Genomic DNA, 14,076 nt, shown 5'->3' with positions numbered 1-14,076 from the left:
AACGTTTTTAATTTTCTTTGAGATTGCAACTTTTATTTCCGGAGCGCAAGTCACGCTTTCAGTTTTCGTTATGAACAAAATTTTCTAATTAAGAGTAATTTGTCACGCTGTCAAATAAGTTTCCTACTATGCTGAGCTATATCCCGTTAAAGGCCTATTCATGCAGCGCCTGGGAGGTTTTTGTCAATAATTTTGTACATCTGTCGCCACCTATTGTTATTTTCAGTGTGTACATACTTGGAAAGAGCAAGATCAAAAGTATGTTTGAAGATTAGAAAAGTTCTTCAAACCATGAAAGATTGAGGTGATACGCAGTGCACGTAATCGTGTGTAAATGAACTGAAATGAATAAGTTTAGTGAACTTAAATTGAGATAAGTCAAAAGTTTACTCAAACAAAGACACAAAAAACTTAAAGGATTTGTTCCACCGCTATCACGAAGCAACCGGTTGCTGGCAAGCATCTAGTGGCAGATTGTGATAATAATTAAAGCAGATCTTTTTGTCAAAGGTTCTGAACAACTATTTTTCGAAAACTTGTCTTACCAAAAAAGAAAAGATTACAAACTTGTTAGATGAAATTTTCGTACAAGTAAGACAGTAGTTAGTTCTGTGTTGGCGTAAGACAAGCCAAAGATGTGAAAGATTCTAGAGATAGCTGGAATACTGCATAACGATTGGATGACGTTCAGACAACTGATCGTTCCTATCATTTCCATTCTACAAGTTTCTCGAAGAACCCAATTTCGAATGGCAACAATGGCATTATGTTGCTAATAACCTGATGACTTAGTAATAGCCAAATCTATAAGTAACATTTATTAATATGTCTTGGCTGAGTTTCTAGAATGTGCTGCATAATGACATTTTCTGCGCAGCCTCTATTTCCGACGAATAAATCACGTTTTACATATTTGATTGCAAAAAATTTTGTCATGTTTACAAGTAATGTTTCTAGATCGAGCAAGCTTTATTATGACGTAGCGTCGCCGATAAAAACATGCCTGCCAATCATCTATTGTACCTATGATGGGTTGGCAGCTCAGAAAATGACAAGCCAAATAGAAACTAGCAATTCCAAGGAAGCAACAGTTCAAACTAAAGTTAGGCTGTAAAATTCAAAGAAAAAATATAATGGAAAGAAAGCGTGTAAAAAGTGAATATATTTTGAAATTTCTACAACAATTGCAGACAAAGACAAGAAAATATTATATTTTTAATGTACTCCTGTTTTGATCATATCAAGCACATTGTATTTACGGGATGTATTTCAGGCAAAGCTTTAAGGGATTTTGCGGACAAGTTTAACATGGAATCTTTTGCTTACCGGTCTCAAGTGGATGAAGTTCAACAAGAACCCAGCCAAATCTGTACGTATTACGCAGGAAAAAACATGCTTTCAACCAGCTTAGTCTATATTTAAACGTAATTACGTAAGTTAGTTCGAAATCGAAAGATTCTAACAAATATATAAAACTAAACAAAACCAAAATGGCACAAACAGATTCACAGTTATAGTTGTTTATAACCATAGTTAGAATACCATCATTAGTAACTTGCAAATCAAATTATGTGTTTTACATTTAGCCGACGCAGGAGGACTACGGTTTTCTAAGAAGTTATGCAGCAAGAGAATGAAGTTTATGTTTGTGGTTCTCTTGATGGCGATTATGATAACTATTCTGGTTGTTGTATTGGCTGTTGTGCTCACTCGCCACCAAGTGAGCATGAATCGGCTTAAGCTCATTTAGATTATTAAGCACGATAAGCTTTGTGAGTTGGCTGAGTTAAGCGATTGGCCACAAATGTGAGAAATTGGTTTTATTGTAACAGCTTGCCTTAGAAAAACGTCTAATTTTGAATATATTCTAGAAAACTTTTTCTTGTTCTAGGTTCCCCCACAGCCTTATTCATCCTCGTCAGCTCGTTTGAATGGTGAATCATCAAGTAGGTTTCGGCTGCATCCTTTTAAAGCATAATTTCATTTCATCAGCTTTAGGCTAACGCAAGCACATTAAGTCATGCATGAAAGTTTTGACATCGATGATATTTAAAGATTGCACCCAGCCACCAACGCTAGAAAATGGAGGAGTGCGTCACAGATTTCCGATGTATTTCGTCAATGAAGATGTTCCTTATACATGCACGAGCGGTTACAAGCTTGTGGGATCCAATACATCTGTGTGTGACAAAAGCGGTTTGTGGCGATGGAAATATCAGCAAAAAGCCCCGGAATGCAAAAAAAGTTAGTGAAGTTATAAAGATTCGTAAACATTCAGTTTTCTACATTTCTCGTCTCCCTTTATTGGTGTTTTGTTTTTCTTCTTTTTTCTCTCTTCTCTCTGTCTCTCTCTCTGTCTCTCTCTCTCTCTCTCTCTCTCTCTCTCTCTCTCTAAATTTTAATCAGAACTTGCGTCAAAATATTAACCCAAGAGTAGTTTTAAAATTACTAACCAAGCTAAAACTAACTAAAAGTCCCAATTATTCGAAGTGAGAAATAAGTTATGATTGTTGAAAAGACAAACGTAATTACTTTAAACGTTCTCTTCTCTTAAGTTTGTTCGGCGCCACCAACGTTAAAGCAAGGCACAATACAAGATCAGCCTCCTCCAGTTTATCTACAAAGTGATAGGGTCCAGTATCAATGCAATGAAGGATTCCACCTGGATCAGTCCAACTCTGTCACTTGTCAAGTGAATGGAAGTTGGACTTGGGAGACGGGACACCCCCCGATGTGCCTCAAAGGTATGCTCTCCATTATGATTAAATAAACGTTTAACGTCACCACTTGTACGTAAAAGGACACTTGAGAAACAATACGACGTACAAAAACCTGAGCTAAAGGTTAAAGCATGGCGAAATAGATTTGTGGATGTTCCACTGAATAGATTGGTTATATCCTTATCTTCATAAACCATAGGCTTGACCACCAGCAGTTTAAGATTGTAAATATAAACAAAGTAAACAAAAAAAAATGGTTCTGAAGAAGTGATCTACGTTTAAAACTGTGTATAATCTTCAGAAAAGTTCTTAAGTGATGCTAGTAATAAGGTATTGGCGATTCCTGTGATTTACCACAATTCCGCCATTTTAGGTTGTGCAGATCCACCACTTGTCAGGTACGCAACTCTAATAAACTCAACCGACCAGAATAGGCCGTTTATTGCCGGGGACACCGTCAAGTACACATGCAATGATGGTTACAACTTCACCCACGGACACTACGTTACTTGTTTGTCAAATGGCACCTGGCAGGGAGAAGGGAATAAAGCCCCCCGGTGTTTGCAAGGTAGACCTAAGTCGACCTGACCATTCCATTGCCACATTTTCTTCTAAATATTTAAGTGGGACTACACATCCAGTCGACATAAGAGTGTCCAGTACAAAACACTTATATGCTTCATCATATTTAGATATTCGACCGAAATCATGTCTGGAACTACTCGGGGCCGGTTACTCACAGAGCAAGGTCTATAAAATTTATCCCTTCGGGGGAGCAGGATTCGATATATATTGCGACCAAGACACGGACGATGGAGGCTGGGACGTAAGTCCTTAAACAACGTCATTTGCTTTGGCAATAACTGTTAAGAATATCGAGTGCAATGCTGAACGTGGATGGTTAAACCGGTGTTAAACACTTCAGGTAATCCAGAGACGTTTGGATGGAAATCAAGATTTCTACTTGGGCTGGAACAACTACGTCATAGGATTCGGAGACCCCGACGACGACTACTGGATAGGTGATCGGTCTTTGTTCGTTTGTCATAATTCTTAGAAACACCCAGTCAACGCAAAAACTCAACAGATTTTTTACAATAGTTTCTTTTAAATAACTTCGAAGCAAAGTAAAATTCTTTTTACAGTCATTACCATGGCCTATTTGACAGCATCATCAACATCCTAATTTAAGTGATAGCCTTTTAAGTTTTCTTTCAGTAGATCAGGTTACCACCGTGCAGTACAAAAACGTCGACACAGTAATACTACCACATCGCCATGCATTGCATCAAAGATTCTAGTGAATTCATTTAACAAAGATTGTCTTGTAAAGGTCTTGAAAATATTCATCGTATCACCACTGCATCGCCTCACGAACTCAGGATCGATTTGGGGGATTTCCTCTCCCTGACAAGATTTGCTAAATATAGGTACGCACACTGAAGAAACGGGTAGCAGCCTAAACTACACTGCAGTGGTTTATTGACCTTTTATTGATTGACTACCGGACCTTTTTCAGATATTTCCAGATAAATTCGGCCGCTACCAATTACTCGCTTAGCGTTGGTGGATTTTCAGGAAATGCAGGTATGCTGTGAGTGACTGTAGACACCAAATAATTAATCCACTGGTATTATAAGCCAGCCACTTTTTATGACCATATTTTTGCGGTCCGGAATAATTCAAAATAAAATATCCGTTTTAATCTGTTTATCACCCGCTTCAGAGTGATATTTTTTCTTATTAACTTCGTCGAACCACGCACTGGTTCATTGCATTTGCTAGCGATTGCTTAGCGTCCGAAGCGTCATTCTTCAATAGTTACTTCGCCTTTTCGGTGTTTTCGCTTGTTTTCTTGCCAAGCGACAAATGACGTCAGTCCATAACAGAGTCAACAAAATTCTTATTTGTACCAAGTCTGGTATAGTGTCCATTTGCATAATACGATCAGAATTTCCTGTCCCAAGTGAGCCAAATTACACAGCATTTACTAGGCTATATACTTGATATAGCGTTGGACCATTAAAAACAACTCATTGTACAATTGTCTGCAAGCACTTCAGTTTACCAATTCAAAACGAAAAGGATAGTAGAAGAATGCATAAGTCGTCTCACTGATATAATTCACCACAAGTTCATCATAATTTGATCCAAGCGCCAACGAACTGACCATAAAATATATTTTATTCAGGTGACGGTTTGGGACGATTGAATGGACGTCCCTTTTCCACCTACGACAGAGACAACGATGGGTCAAGCAACACACATTGTGCTGTGAAGTATGGTGGCGCTTGGTGGTACGCGGCCTGTTTCAGTGGAGCCAGCAACCTTAACGGTGAATATCTTCGTGGCGCGCATGACAACAAAGGTGGCGTGGCCTGGCTGCCATGGAGAAGCAATTACTCTCTCAAAACAGCGTCAATGAAAATAAGGCGCCAATCCATTGTTTGAATTTTTTGCTCTGGCAGCTATTCCAGCTTCTCGTTCACATGTAAATACATTACTGAAATTGTTTACGCCACAATGCTACTACGAACTTTTAATTCTGAAGTTGGGTATATACTTAATATATAAATGTTTGAACCGGCTAGCACTGTTATACAACATTAAGCATGTTTCACCGTATAACTTTGTGTATTATCCCGAATGACTCAACAAAAAATAAAAAACAAAACGTGAAGAGTAATGCCTTGGACACCACCTGAAATACTATACCTGAAATACTGCTGGTTTCCAGGATAATCTTAAGTTATATTTACGTAAAGTACCATCACAAACATACGTTTAGTTAACGTATAGTATTCAACAATTGTAACATTATTACGTTGACAGCAATAGGCAGTGTTGGAGATATTAATTGTAAAACCGGCTGATCAACTTGAAAAAGTAGAAACCTTTTAAAATGACGTCAAGCGCTAAGTGACGCGGGCCAGAAGCATCAAACAACGAATATGGGCAAGTACTACGAAAAATCATGCTTCAAATCAGATAAAGACATCAGTTAACAAACGTCACTAAACTTTGATTTATAACTAAGAGGTCCGTTATACAAAAAAAAATCACTGATCTTAAGAAATCATCGATAAATGTTTGTCAGTTCCACAACATTTGCAAATTTACATCGGTCAGGTCTGCGTGTTGTCTGCTGTTGTTCGCAAACATATCTCGATGTAAGATATTTCTAGACTTTCGCAGAATCCTTGCGAATTACTTCATAGAAACAAGATTTTTGATTAACAATCTTGCCATTTAAGCGAGCATGCTGGTAATGATAACGATTAGGCCTAAACCAATGACGTGAGCCCGGATTTCGCGTGTGTGATTAAGTCAAAAATTGAAGCTTCAAAAAGTTTATCTGTATTCCCATCTTTCCATTCCCACCTAAGCGGTCGGATATTTGCTGACCAGCTTGACCTAATCGAGTAGAAGAAATATCTGCTCATTCTCACGATCTCCATTTCAGTTAAGGATATGACGTCATCGTGACTAACCCAATCAGCTTTCTGCCAGCACTGTACAAGACCGGTTTTTTTGAAATATTGTTCCAATTCAACCGAAACAGCTTCAAGCGAAGGGTTAATTCGCTCCATATGTGAGAAAATTTCAAGCTTAAAATCTTTCAAACTCGGAGGAGCTGCGATGTAAACCGGCAAACGTCCTCTCAATTTAGCATTGTTTTGCAAGGGCGGCAGGTTGTTGACGATAGCATGGGCGACATCTTGCGGAGTAATTTTTTTCAAAGCCTCGCACACTGGTTTCCTCTCCGGACGCTGACATGGCTTAAACCAGTCTTCTTCATTATACCTCCAGTGCAGAGCAACATATTCCCTGTTGCCTATGATAGCATTAACATAGTTCTCAGCTGCTGCAGTAACGCAGGGTGGTAAATGCACGGAGTCTGTAACGGCCGAATACAAGACGTCGTCCGGAATTTTATGGATATTTGATGCGCTCGGAAGCAAAGGAAAAGCAATTTTTCCTTTCTCCATTATTTCTACGGAGCGATAAGACAATGCATGAAGCGCGCAGGATGCTGTCGTGTTATAGACCGCACGGATGTCGTCCTCGTTTGATGGTAGCCAGTGGTCACGTGAAATCACGTAGCTTGAGTCGGGATATGTCAAAAGCGCGGATTGAGCGGTTTGAGATAGTTTCAACTTGTCTGCCCCGTCGTTATCAGGTTTTTGTAGAATATTCATCTCTGTGTCTCTTTCGTACTTTTCCACGTTTTGAATGGTGACTTCCTTTGCCTGAAACGAACGTTGACAAATATTTTGAGATTGCTATTGTGTTGATTTCGTTTGCAGCCACTGTGGTTTGTTCTCCCGATATAGTTAAAGCATGAATTTAATAATTTTATCAAACTGACAAAATTCACTTGTTAAGCGTGGCGAAGGCAATTTGACGACATTACTTGATGATGCCATTGTTTGCTGTCATAATTATATAGTGTACGTGTAGATCACAGTAATATGAGTTTCAAACGGCTTTGCTTTTGTGAAAGATGTTTGCGGTTGAATTACTTATGGTTAATTGCCACCAAAGCGGTTTTGTGACTGTACTTCAAATACTTGATTATATATACATCACATTAGCCGGGGGCTTTGTCCATTGATCTTGGCGACAGTTCTTAAAATATCAACTACATGGTTTCACTACATACAAGCAATATAACGACAAAAACAACTTAGGCCTACAGTTATACTTTGTCTACAAACATACGTTTCAGGCTATGGTAATATTTGAAATCAAAGAAAACGATTAAATGTTATTGGGTAGATCCACGCAAACAACTGCTTACGTACTTTAAAAATGACGTCCATTTTTCCCCGGCAAGTTTTGCGAAATTGCTCAATTGAAATGCAGCTTACGAACGAACACAGACGTCCGATGTTAATTCGCTGAAATGCGGGAACAATTTCGACTTTTCCAAACGTGTACTGATGTGTGGAGAACCTTGGAACCACTAAAGTCCTACAAAGAAAATTCAACATATTTCACGTCGTTGTCCTTTTCAAGTGATGCAACAATCCATGAATCCGCTTTTGCGAGGCTAGGTTTAATGTTGAAATAAAATCTTGTAAGGTGTATACGGATACAGCAAACTCGAATTAAACCAAAGAAGAAACGTTTAAATATAATTTACTGAATCCACACAGTTATAAATTATCAATTACTTTTCGAAACTTTCCACGTCAATTAATATCAGAAAAATCCCTTGTTATTTTAGGTTAAAAACTTTTCGTTTTAGTCACTTGTAACGTAACACATCAACGTGTACGATAGGCACAGTATAGCAGCAGGTATTTCAACTTCATTCATGTAGAATCGACATTGGCTTTGGTGTTGGAATATTCACTACATCTTGTCCAAATAGCTGCAGCCACAATTAGTTATGTGGATGCAGATCATAAATGCTTACTTTTCTGTTTATTCTGTTTTAAGTTATTTACATAACTACAAGGACGAAATTATGGAAAGATTGTTAGCAAATCGTAATTGGTTTGCGAAAAATTTTTACAGCACATACAGTAGGTGGTATTTTTGATGTTAAATCAATATCTGCAATATACTGTATACGGTACAGCTTTAAACTTAAGGGCTGAAGTCTCAATATCAAATTTCAAAATTGCTCGTTGACCAGCCTAATGCAACGAAAATGCCAGCACAAAAGCCTTTTTTGATACATGTAAAAAGTTAATGTATATTGCTCACCGATTCAGGCGAATTGCGACATAAATTGACTGCAGCAAGCCCATAATTTGGTTGTTGGGACCTCCATAAAAACCTGGATATAGAAATCTACTTGGATTGAGTTGTATTCGAGAAGGCAATGTGGCGATTAAGTCATCCCGATAAGGTTCCCATAACGTGCAATTGACAGAATTTGTCTGAGTAAGTTCGTTTTCATTCGAAACCTTTCCTTGATAAGCACGTTCTTGGTCATCTTCAGGGGTGATATTTTCTATGTTTAACGACTCATTGAAATAAAACAGGGTTTCCTTCATCGTACTTTTTTCCATGATGTCTGACTGGAAGAGCTGATTTTTAATGAGGCTTCTAGAATCAAGGTGTGCCACTAACTTTCTGCTTCTAGTAGTTATTATATGTTTATACATGAACAATGAACAGGCTAAAACCATCGCTATAATTTTAAGCTGGCGTTTCAACCGTCTTAAACGTTTAATCAAGTTAACTTTCATTTCAAAGCAACAGTAAACCTGCAACAGTTCAGTAAGACAACAAAATAAAGCTACTTTTAACGCAAATGCTAACTGAAAAATTCTTCAAATATACTGCCCTTAATGTTATATCAGTCCTAGCATTATACTAATGACAGCTAATCAAGTACGTTAAAACGAATAATTAAGGTTTTGCTGAAAGAACAGAAGCATTTGAAACAGTTATTTAGCGCCATCAAGCGGATTAGATTTTGCTGTTAAATTTTGGAAGCTTTGATGTTTTTTACACAAGTTAGCGCGAAATATAGAAATTTGTATCTGTATCCAAGTCAGTCTTCGAATGTCACTTTCAGTTATTTCATTTGCAAGATTTAATATACAATTTACGACCATACACGTGATAATGACTGCAATTCGTCAATAACCTGCATTATACATGAGCTGGTGTTAGTTGCTATCTACATTATAACCTACTAATCTCTTCAAATGAAACCATTCGGTATTTGACAGGGTTAGAATTATTAATTGGTAAACCGACTGGACCAACTAGAAGAAATAAATCAAAACTTTTCAATTTACAAGATATAGGCAGATGTTTTCATTATGCTGTCAACCAAAAATATCATTCAACATTGCGTAAAACACCACAAAACGAATGTAACCGAAGTGTATGCATTGATTTAGAATCGAAAGTATAACGTTATCTGTGCAAAATTTTCCCAATTAAAAATATCAATAAGAAAGTTTTGTCAGTGCAAATTTATTAAATGGAATTATTTTCGCGATTTTACAGTAATCATCTCAAAATCCCTTCGTGTTGTCTCCTGTGCTACAGAATGCATCTCGATATACGGTGTTTCTAGATTTTCGCAAAATATTTGCCAATTACTCAATAGAAACAAGTTGAACAGCCTTGTTGCTCTTAGTGTACAAGCAAAACCAGACCAATGAAGATTAAGCCGTCGGGGTGAGTCCGGATTTCGCATTTGTGATTAAGTCAAAAATTGAAGCTTCAAAAAGTTTATCTGTATTCCCATCTTTCCATTCCCACCGAAGCGGTCGGATATTTGCTGACCAGCTTGACCTAATCGAGTAGAAGAAATATCTGCTCATTCTCACGATCTCCATTTCAATTAAGGATATGACGTCATCGTGGCTAACCCAATCAGCTTTCTGCCAGCACTGTACAAGACCGGTTTTTTCGAAATATTGTTCCAAGTCAACCGAAACAGCTTCAAGCGAAGGATTAAGTCGCTCCATATGTGAGAAAATTTCAAGCTTAAAATCTTTCAAACTCGGAGGAGCTGCGATGTAAACCGGCAAACGTCCTCTCAATTTAGCATTGTTTTGCAAGGGCGGCAGGTTGTTGACGATAGCATGGGCGACATCTTGCGGAGTAATTTTTTTCAAAGCCTCGCACACTGGTTTCCTCTCCGGACGCTGACATGGCTTAAACCAGTCTTCCTCATTATACCTCCAGTGCAGAGCAACATATTCCCTGTTGCCTATGATAGCATTAACATAGTTCTCAGCTGCTGCAGTAACGCAGGGTGGTAAATGCACGGAGTCTGTAACGGCCGAATACAAGACGTCGTCCGGAATTCTATGGATATTTGATGCACTCGGAAGCAAAGGAAAAGCAATTTTTCCTTTGGCCATTATTTCTACGGAGCGATAAGTCAACGCATGAAGCGCACAGGATGCTGTCGTGTTATAGACCGCACGGATGTCGTCTTCGTTTGGCGATAACCATAAATCATGACGAATCGGTTGATTCGAGTCGGGATATGTCAAAAGCGCGGATTGAGCGGATTGAGATAGTTTCAACTTGTCTGCCTCGTCGTTATCAGATTTTTGTAAAATATTCATCTCTGTGTCTCTTTCGTACTTTTTCGTTTGTTGATCTGTCACTTCTCTTGCCTGAAATTTAAATAGATAAAAAAATAAAGATTTCGATCACATTAAGTTTGTTATTAGGCTTGTATCTGTGGCAAAGTTGGTAGCTTTGTGTCAAATTGACCTACTGAAAACGCGTTAAACGTTGGGTAAAATTTAGAAAGCAATACTTGACGGTGCTGTTGTTATCAATCATATAATAGTTGAAGAATATCAAAACTCAATTTTTACAAAATTCTAGCTATACCGAAATTGCCTGCGGGTGATTTTTACCTAGTTATCAGGGGCCTAAACTGTTCAGTGAATTGTTCAAGCAGTCTTATATAGCAGATAACGTTTTTTTCGAATAGTTAAAGGCCGGTACAAAATTACAATCGTAGATTGCTTATGAGATAAAACTAATTGTCTGACGACTTCACTTGCATCGAAATTGCCTGAGGGCCCGTCAAGGTACGCAGAAACAACCGGTGGGCTGTTCATAGCGATCTTGGCAAACATTTTTGAAACACCTGGTAAGATTATCGAGTAATATTTCCTGCCAACTATATTTTGTGCATAAATATGTACCTCTGATTGCTGTACAACTTCATGTCAGGTATAATTAACGAAAAGTTGTGTCACGCAAACATCAGCTTTCGTACTTTAAATATGACGTCCATTTTTCCCCGGCAAGTTTTGCGAAATTGCTCAATTGAAATGCAGCTTACGAACGAACACAGACGTCGGATGTTAATTCGTTGAAATGCAGGAACAATTTCGACTTTTCCAAACGTGTATGGATGTGTGTAGAACCTTGGAACCACTAAAGTCCTGCAAAGAAAATTCAACCTATTTCATATGCTTTCGGTGCTTTGTATAAGTTATACGCACCAATCTATGATTTTGCTTTTGTGAGGTTACAATTGGTAATAAAATAAAATCTCTAAGATATATTTTGATATAAAACAAATTATCTTGTTAAAGTATTTAAAAAAACGTTTAAATATAATACTTAAAGTTAACAAATTTTTGTATTCTATTTTTCAGGAATTTATCATTTATCAATTTCTTTCCAATAATTTCCACATCACATTTACCACAAAAAGCGAGTCGTGTATTTAGATTAATTTACTGTACTTTTCGCTTAACTTGCTTGCATTTCAAAATGTCAATATGTTGTTGATGTATAAAACAACATTTATTGCGGTTATGTTTATAAAGCAGCTGCCTGCAGCCCTGTTATGGTAATAGAAACAATACGGCAAAATACTGTTTTATTCAATAATAATAAAACTTTTTTAGTTTCTTTGGATTTCTTTTAAATTTTATAAATGTCGTGATTAAAATTCATTTGAGTTCATGTTAAAATTTGTTCAAATTTATTTGATCTTTCATCTTTTTAATTAAGAAAATTTTAAAAGAATTTACAAAATTCATAATTTAGTTTAAAACTGATATTGCATTTGTATTGATTTCATTGGATTTTCATAACTTCTTTTGGTTTATGTTTACAACAGAGAGTAAATGATTAGACAACATTGAGAACATTTAATGTAAATTTCAAAAATGTAATTATGGAGTGTGATTTTTTGGCAGACAATCTTTCTTAGTTATTTTGTTGTCAGCTTTGAAAGCCAAAATAAGGGCCCTACATGAGGAATTTGTTTGAAACTTTGCAGAAAATTTTATAGAAGAATAAAATGATATAAATATTGATTGGGAATGTGGGTATGGATCTTGATTGCAACAAAAATCGGAGAAATCTAATCTTACTGATATAATAAGTAAAGAAAAAGTTTCAATTGGCGCGTTAAAGTAGTGCGAATGGGTTACCAAAGATGTAATTGATAGTGCAGATGCAGACAATTAAATGCTTATACGTTTCTGTTTATTTGGTTTTAGGTTAAATAAAGTTAAAGTCACATTTACTGAAAGAGTGACAGAAAATAATTCACGTTTTGCCAAATATTTTTAGCAACGGAGTGATCTTTTCGCTGTTAAGCCAATATTTACACCGTATAGAATACTAAGTCAACGGGTATATATTTTCAAATTTAGAGCAGCTGAGAGAAAAAAAAGAATTCGTGAAATCAGTGCTTTATATCTCCATATCAAAAATATGAATTATTTCTAGTTTGACTACCAAGCTCTAGTCTGTTGACCAGTCTGTATGCCAAAAAAATATTACTACAAAAAATATACATTTTCCTTAGTTGTCTATATAAATTAAACTAAATGCATACTGCTCACCGATTCAGGCGAATTGCGACATAAATTGACTGGTGCAAGCCCATAATTTGGTTGTTAGGACCTCCATAAAAACCTGGGTATAGGAATCTACTTGGATTGAGTTTTATCCGAGTAGAAAATGGGGTGATTAAGTCATCCCGATAAGGTTCCCATAAAGTGCAATTGACAGACTTTGTTTGAGTAAGTTCGTTTTCATTGGAAACCTTTCCTTGATAAGCACGTTCTTGGTTATCTGCTGGGGTATTGTTTGTCTTCTTTAGTGGATCTTTGGAAACAACGACATCTTTCACCAACCTGCTATTTCCCATGATGTCTGACTGGAAGAGATGATTTTCAAAGAGGGTTCTAGAATCAAGTTGTACCACTAGATTTCGGGCGTTATTGATTAGAATGTGTTTATACATGAACACTGTACAGGCTAAAACCAACGCTATAGATATAGCCCGGCGTTTCAGTCGTCTTAACTGCTTTATCAACCTCACTTTCATTATGAAGCAATTCTAAACCTGTATCAGGTCTGTAAAGCAACACAAGAAATCTATTTATAACGAAACCAAATAATAACATAATTCAGATATGGGTCTACATTGGTGTAAATGTTACCTCAGTCCAAGCAGCACACTACTGTCAGCAAATCACGCTCGTTTAATGTTTAATGTGCTTATGTTTTAAGGTATTTACCAATCTGAGCGTTGCTGAAAGGACAAAAGCATTTGAAACAGTTCTTTAGTCTCATCAAGCAGCTGAGGCTTTAGCTTGTTTGAGTTGTTTGTCGCACGAAGCGTACGACAATAAAATTCATTTTTATATTTAAGTCAGTTTTTAAATGTCACATTCACTTGGTTCCTTTGCGAAGTTTAATATGTTTTACGACCATACACGTGATAATGACTGCAATACGTCAAAAACTTGCGTTGTGGATGGGCTAATCAGTCTTTCTCTCTCTTGCTATCTCTATCCTATACTGGCCCCTTCAAATAAAACTTTTCAAGAACGCTATACGAATTAATTGTTTAAGCAATGAGCCGCTTTGATAAGCATATAAAATT

The 14,076-nt window shown here is 36.9% G+C and overlaps 2 protein-coding genes across 3 annotated transcripts; one reads left to right on the top strand and one right to left on the bottom strand.

Annotated features, from left to right (window-relative positions):
* The first annotated feature begins 955 nt into the window (after window positions 1-955).
* LOC143462233 (uncharacterized) lies at window positions 956-5,302 on the top strand. Its single transcript, XM_076960305.1, has 12 exons — window positions 956-1,155; window positions 1,274-1,369; window positions 1,587-1,720; window positions 1,892-1,946; window positions 2,056-2,244; window positions 2,556-2,744; window positions 3,094-3,288; window positions 3,413-3,546; window positions 3,646-3,742; window positions 4,054-4,150; window positions 4,240-4,307; window positions 4,912-5,302. The coding sequence occupies exons 1-12, from the start codon at window positions 1,134-1,136 to the stop codon at window positions 5,169-5,171; spliced, it is 1,536 nt and encodes a 511-aa protein (XP_076816420.1). The 5' UTR covers window positions 956-1,133; the 3' UTR covers window positions 5,172-5,302.
* A 148-nt stretch (window positions 5,303-5,450) lies between these two features.
* LOC143463324 (uncharacterized) lies at window positions 5,451-13,350 on the bottom strand. Of its 2 annotated transcripts, none has more exons than XM_076961785.1 (3): window positions 13,028-13,350; window positions 11,440-11,608; window positions 5,451-6,970 (listed from the first exon to the last, which is right to left on the bottom strand). In XM_076961785.1, exons 1-3 carry the CDS (start codon window positions 13,333-13,335, stop codon window positions 6,005-6,007), a joined length of 1,443 nt encoding a protein of 480 aa, XP_076817900.1. In that variant the 5' UTR covers window positions 13,336-13,350; the 3' UTR covers window positions 5,451-6,004. The 2 variants fall into 2 exon arrangements, with proteins under 2 accessions (XP_076817900.1, XP_076817899.1); XM_076961784.1 differs by lacking the exons at window positions 11,440-11,608; window positions 13,028-13,350 and adding exons at window positions 7,526-7,694; window positions 8,436-9,031.
* Between the last annotated feature and the right edge of the window lie 726 nt (window positions 13,351-14,076).

The sequence above is a fragment of the Clavelina lepadiformis genome, chromosome 6 (genome assembly GCF_947623445.1).
Source record: "Clavelina lepadiformis chromosome 6, kaClaLepa1.1, whole genome shotgun sequence".
NCBI lineage: Eukaryota > Metazoa > Chordata > Ascidiacea > Aplousobranchia > Clavelinidae > Clavelina > Clavelina lepadiformis.
Note: the sequence above shows the minus strand (reverse complement) of the source record. Positions and strands in the feature narration are given on the sequence as shown.

Excerpts from the sequence above, each read along its gene's own strand:
- LOC143463324 (XM_076961784.1), bottom strand. The coding sequence starts at position 8,923 with ATGAAAGTTAACTTGATTAAACGTTTAAGACGGTTGAAACGCCAGCTT. Across the intron at positions 7,695-8,435 it reads GTCGCAATTCGCCTGAATCG|GACTTTAGTGGTTCCAAGGT; the intron begins GTGAGCAATATA and ends TTTTCTTTGTAG. Across the intron at positions 6,971-7,525 it reads AAATGGACGTCATTTTTAAA|GCAAAGGAAGTCACCATTCA; the intron begins GTACGTAAGCAG and ends CGTTCGTTTCAG.
- LOC143462233 (XM_076960305.1), top strand. The coding sequence starts at position 1,134 with ATGGAAAGAAAGCGTGTAAAAA. Across the intron at positions 1,721-1,891 it reads TTGTGCTCACTCGCCACCAA|GTTCCCCCACAGCCTTATTC; the intron begins GTGAGCATGAAT and ends TTCTTGTTCTAG. Across the intron at positions 2,245-2,555 it reads AGCCCCGGAATGCAAAAAAA|TTTGTTCGGCGCCACCAACG; the intron begins GTTAGTGAAGTT and ends TCTTCTCTTAAG.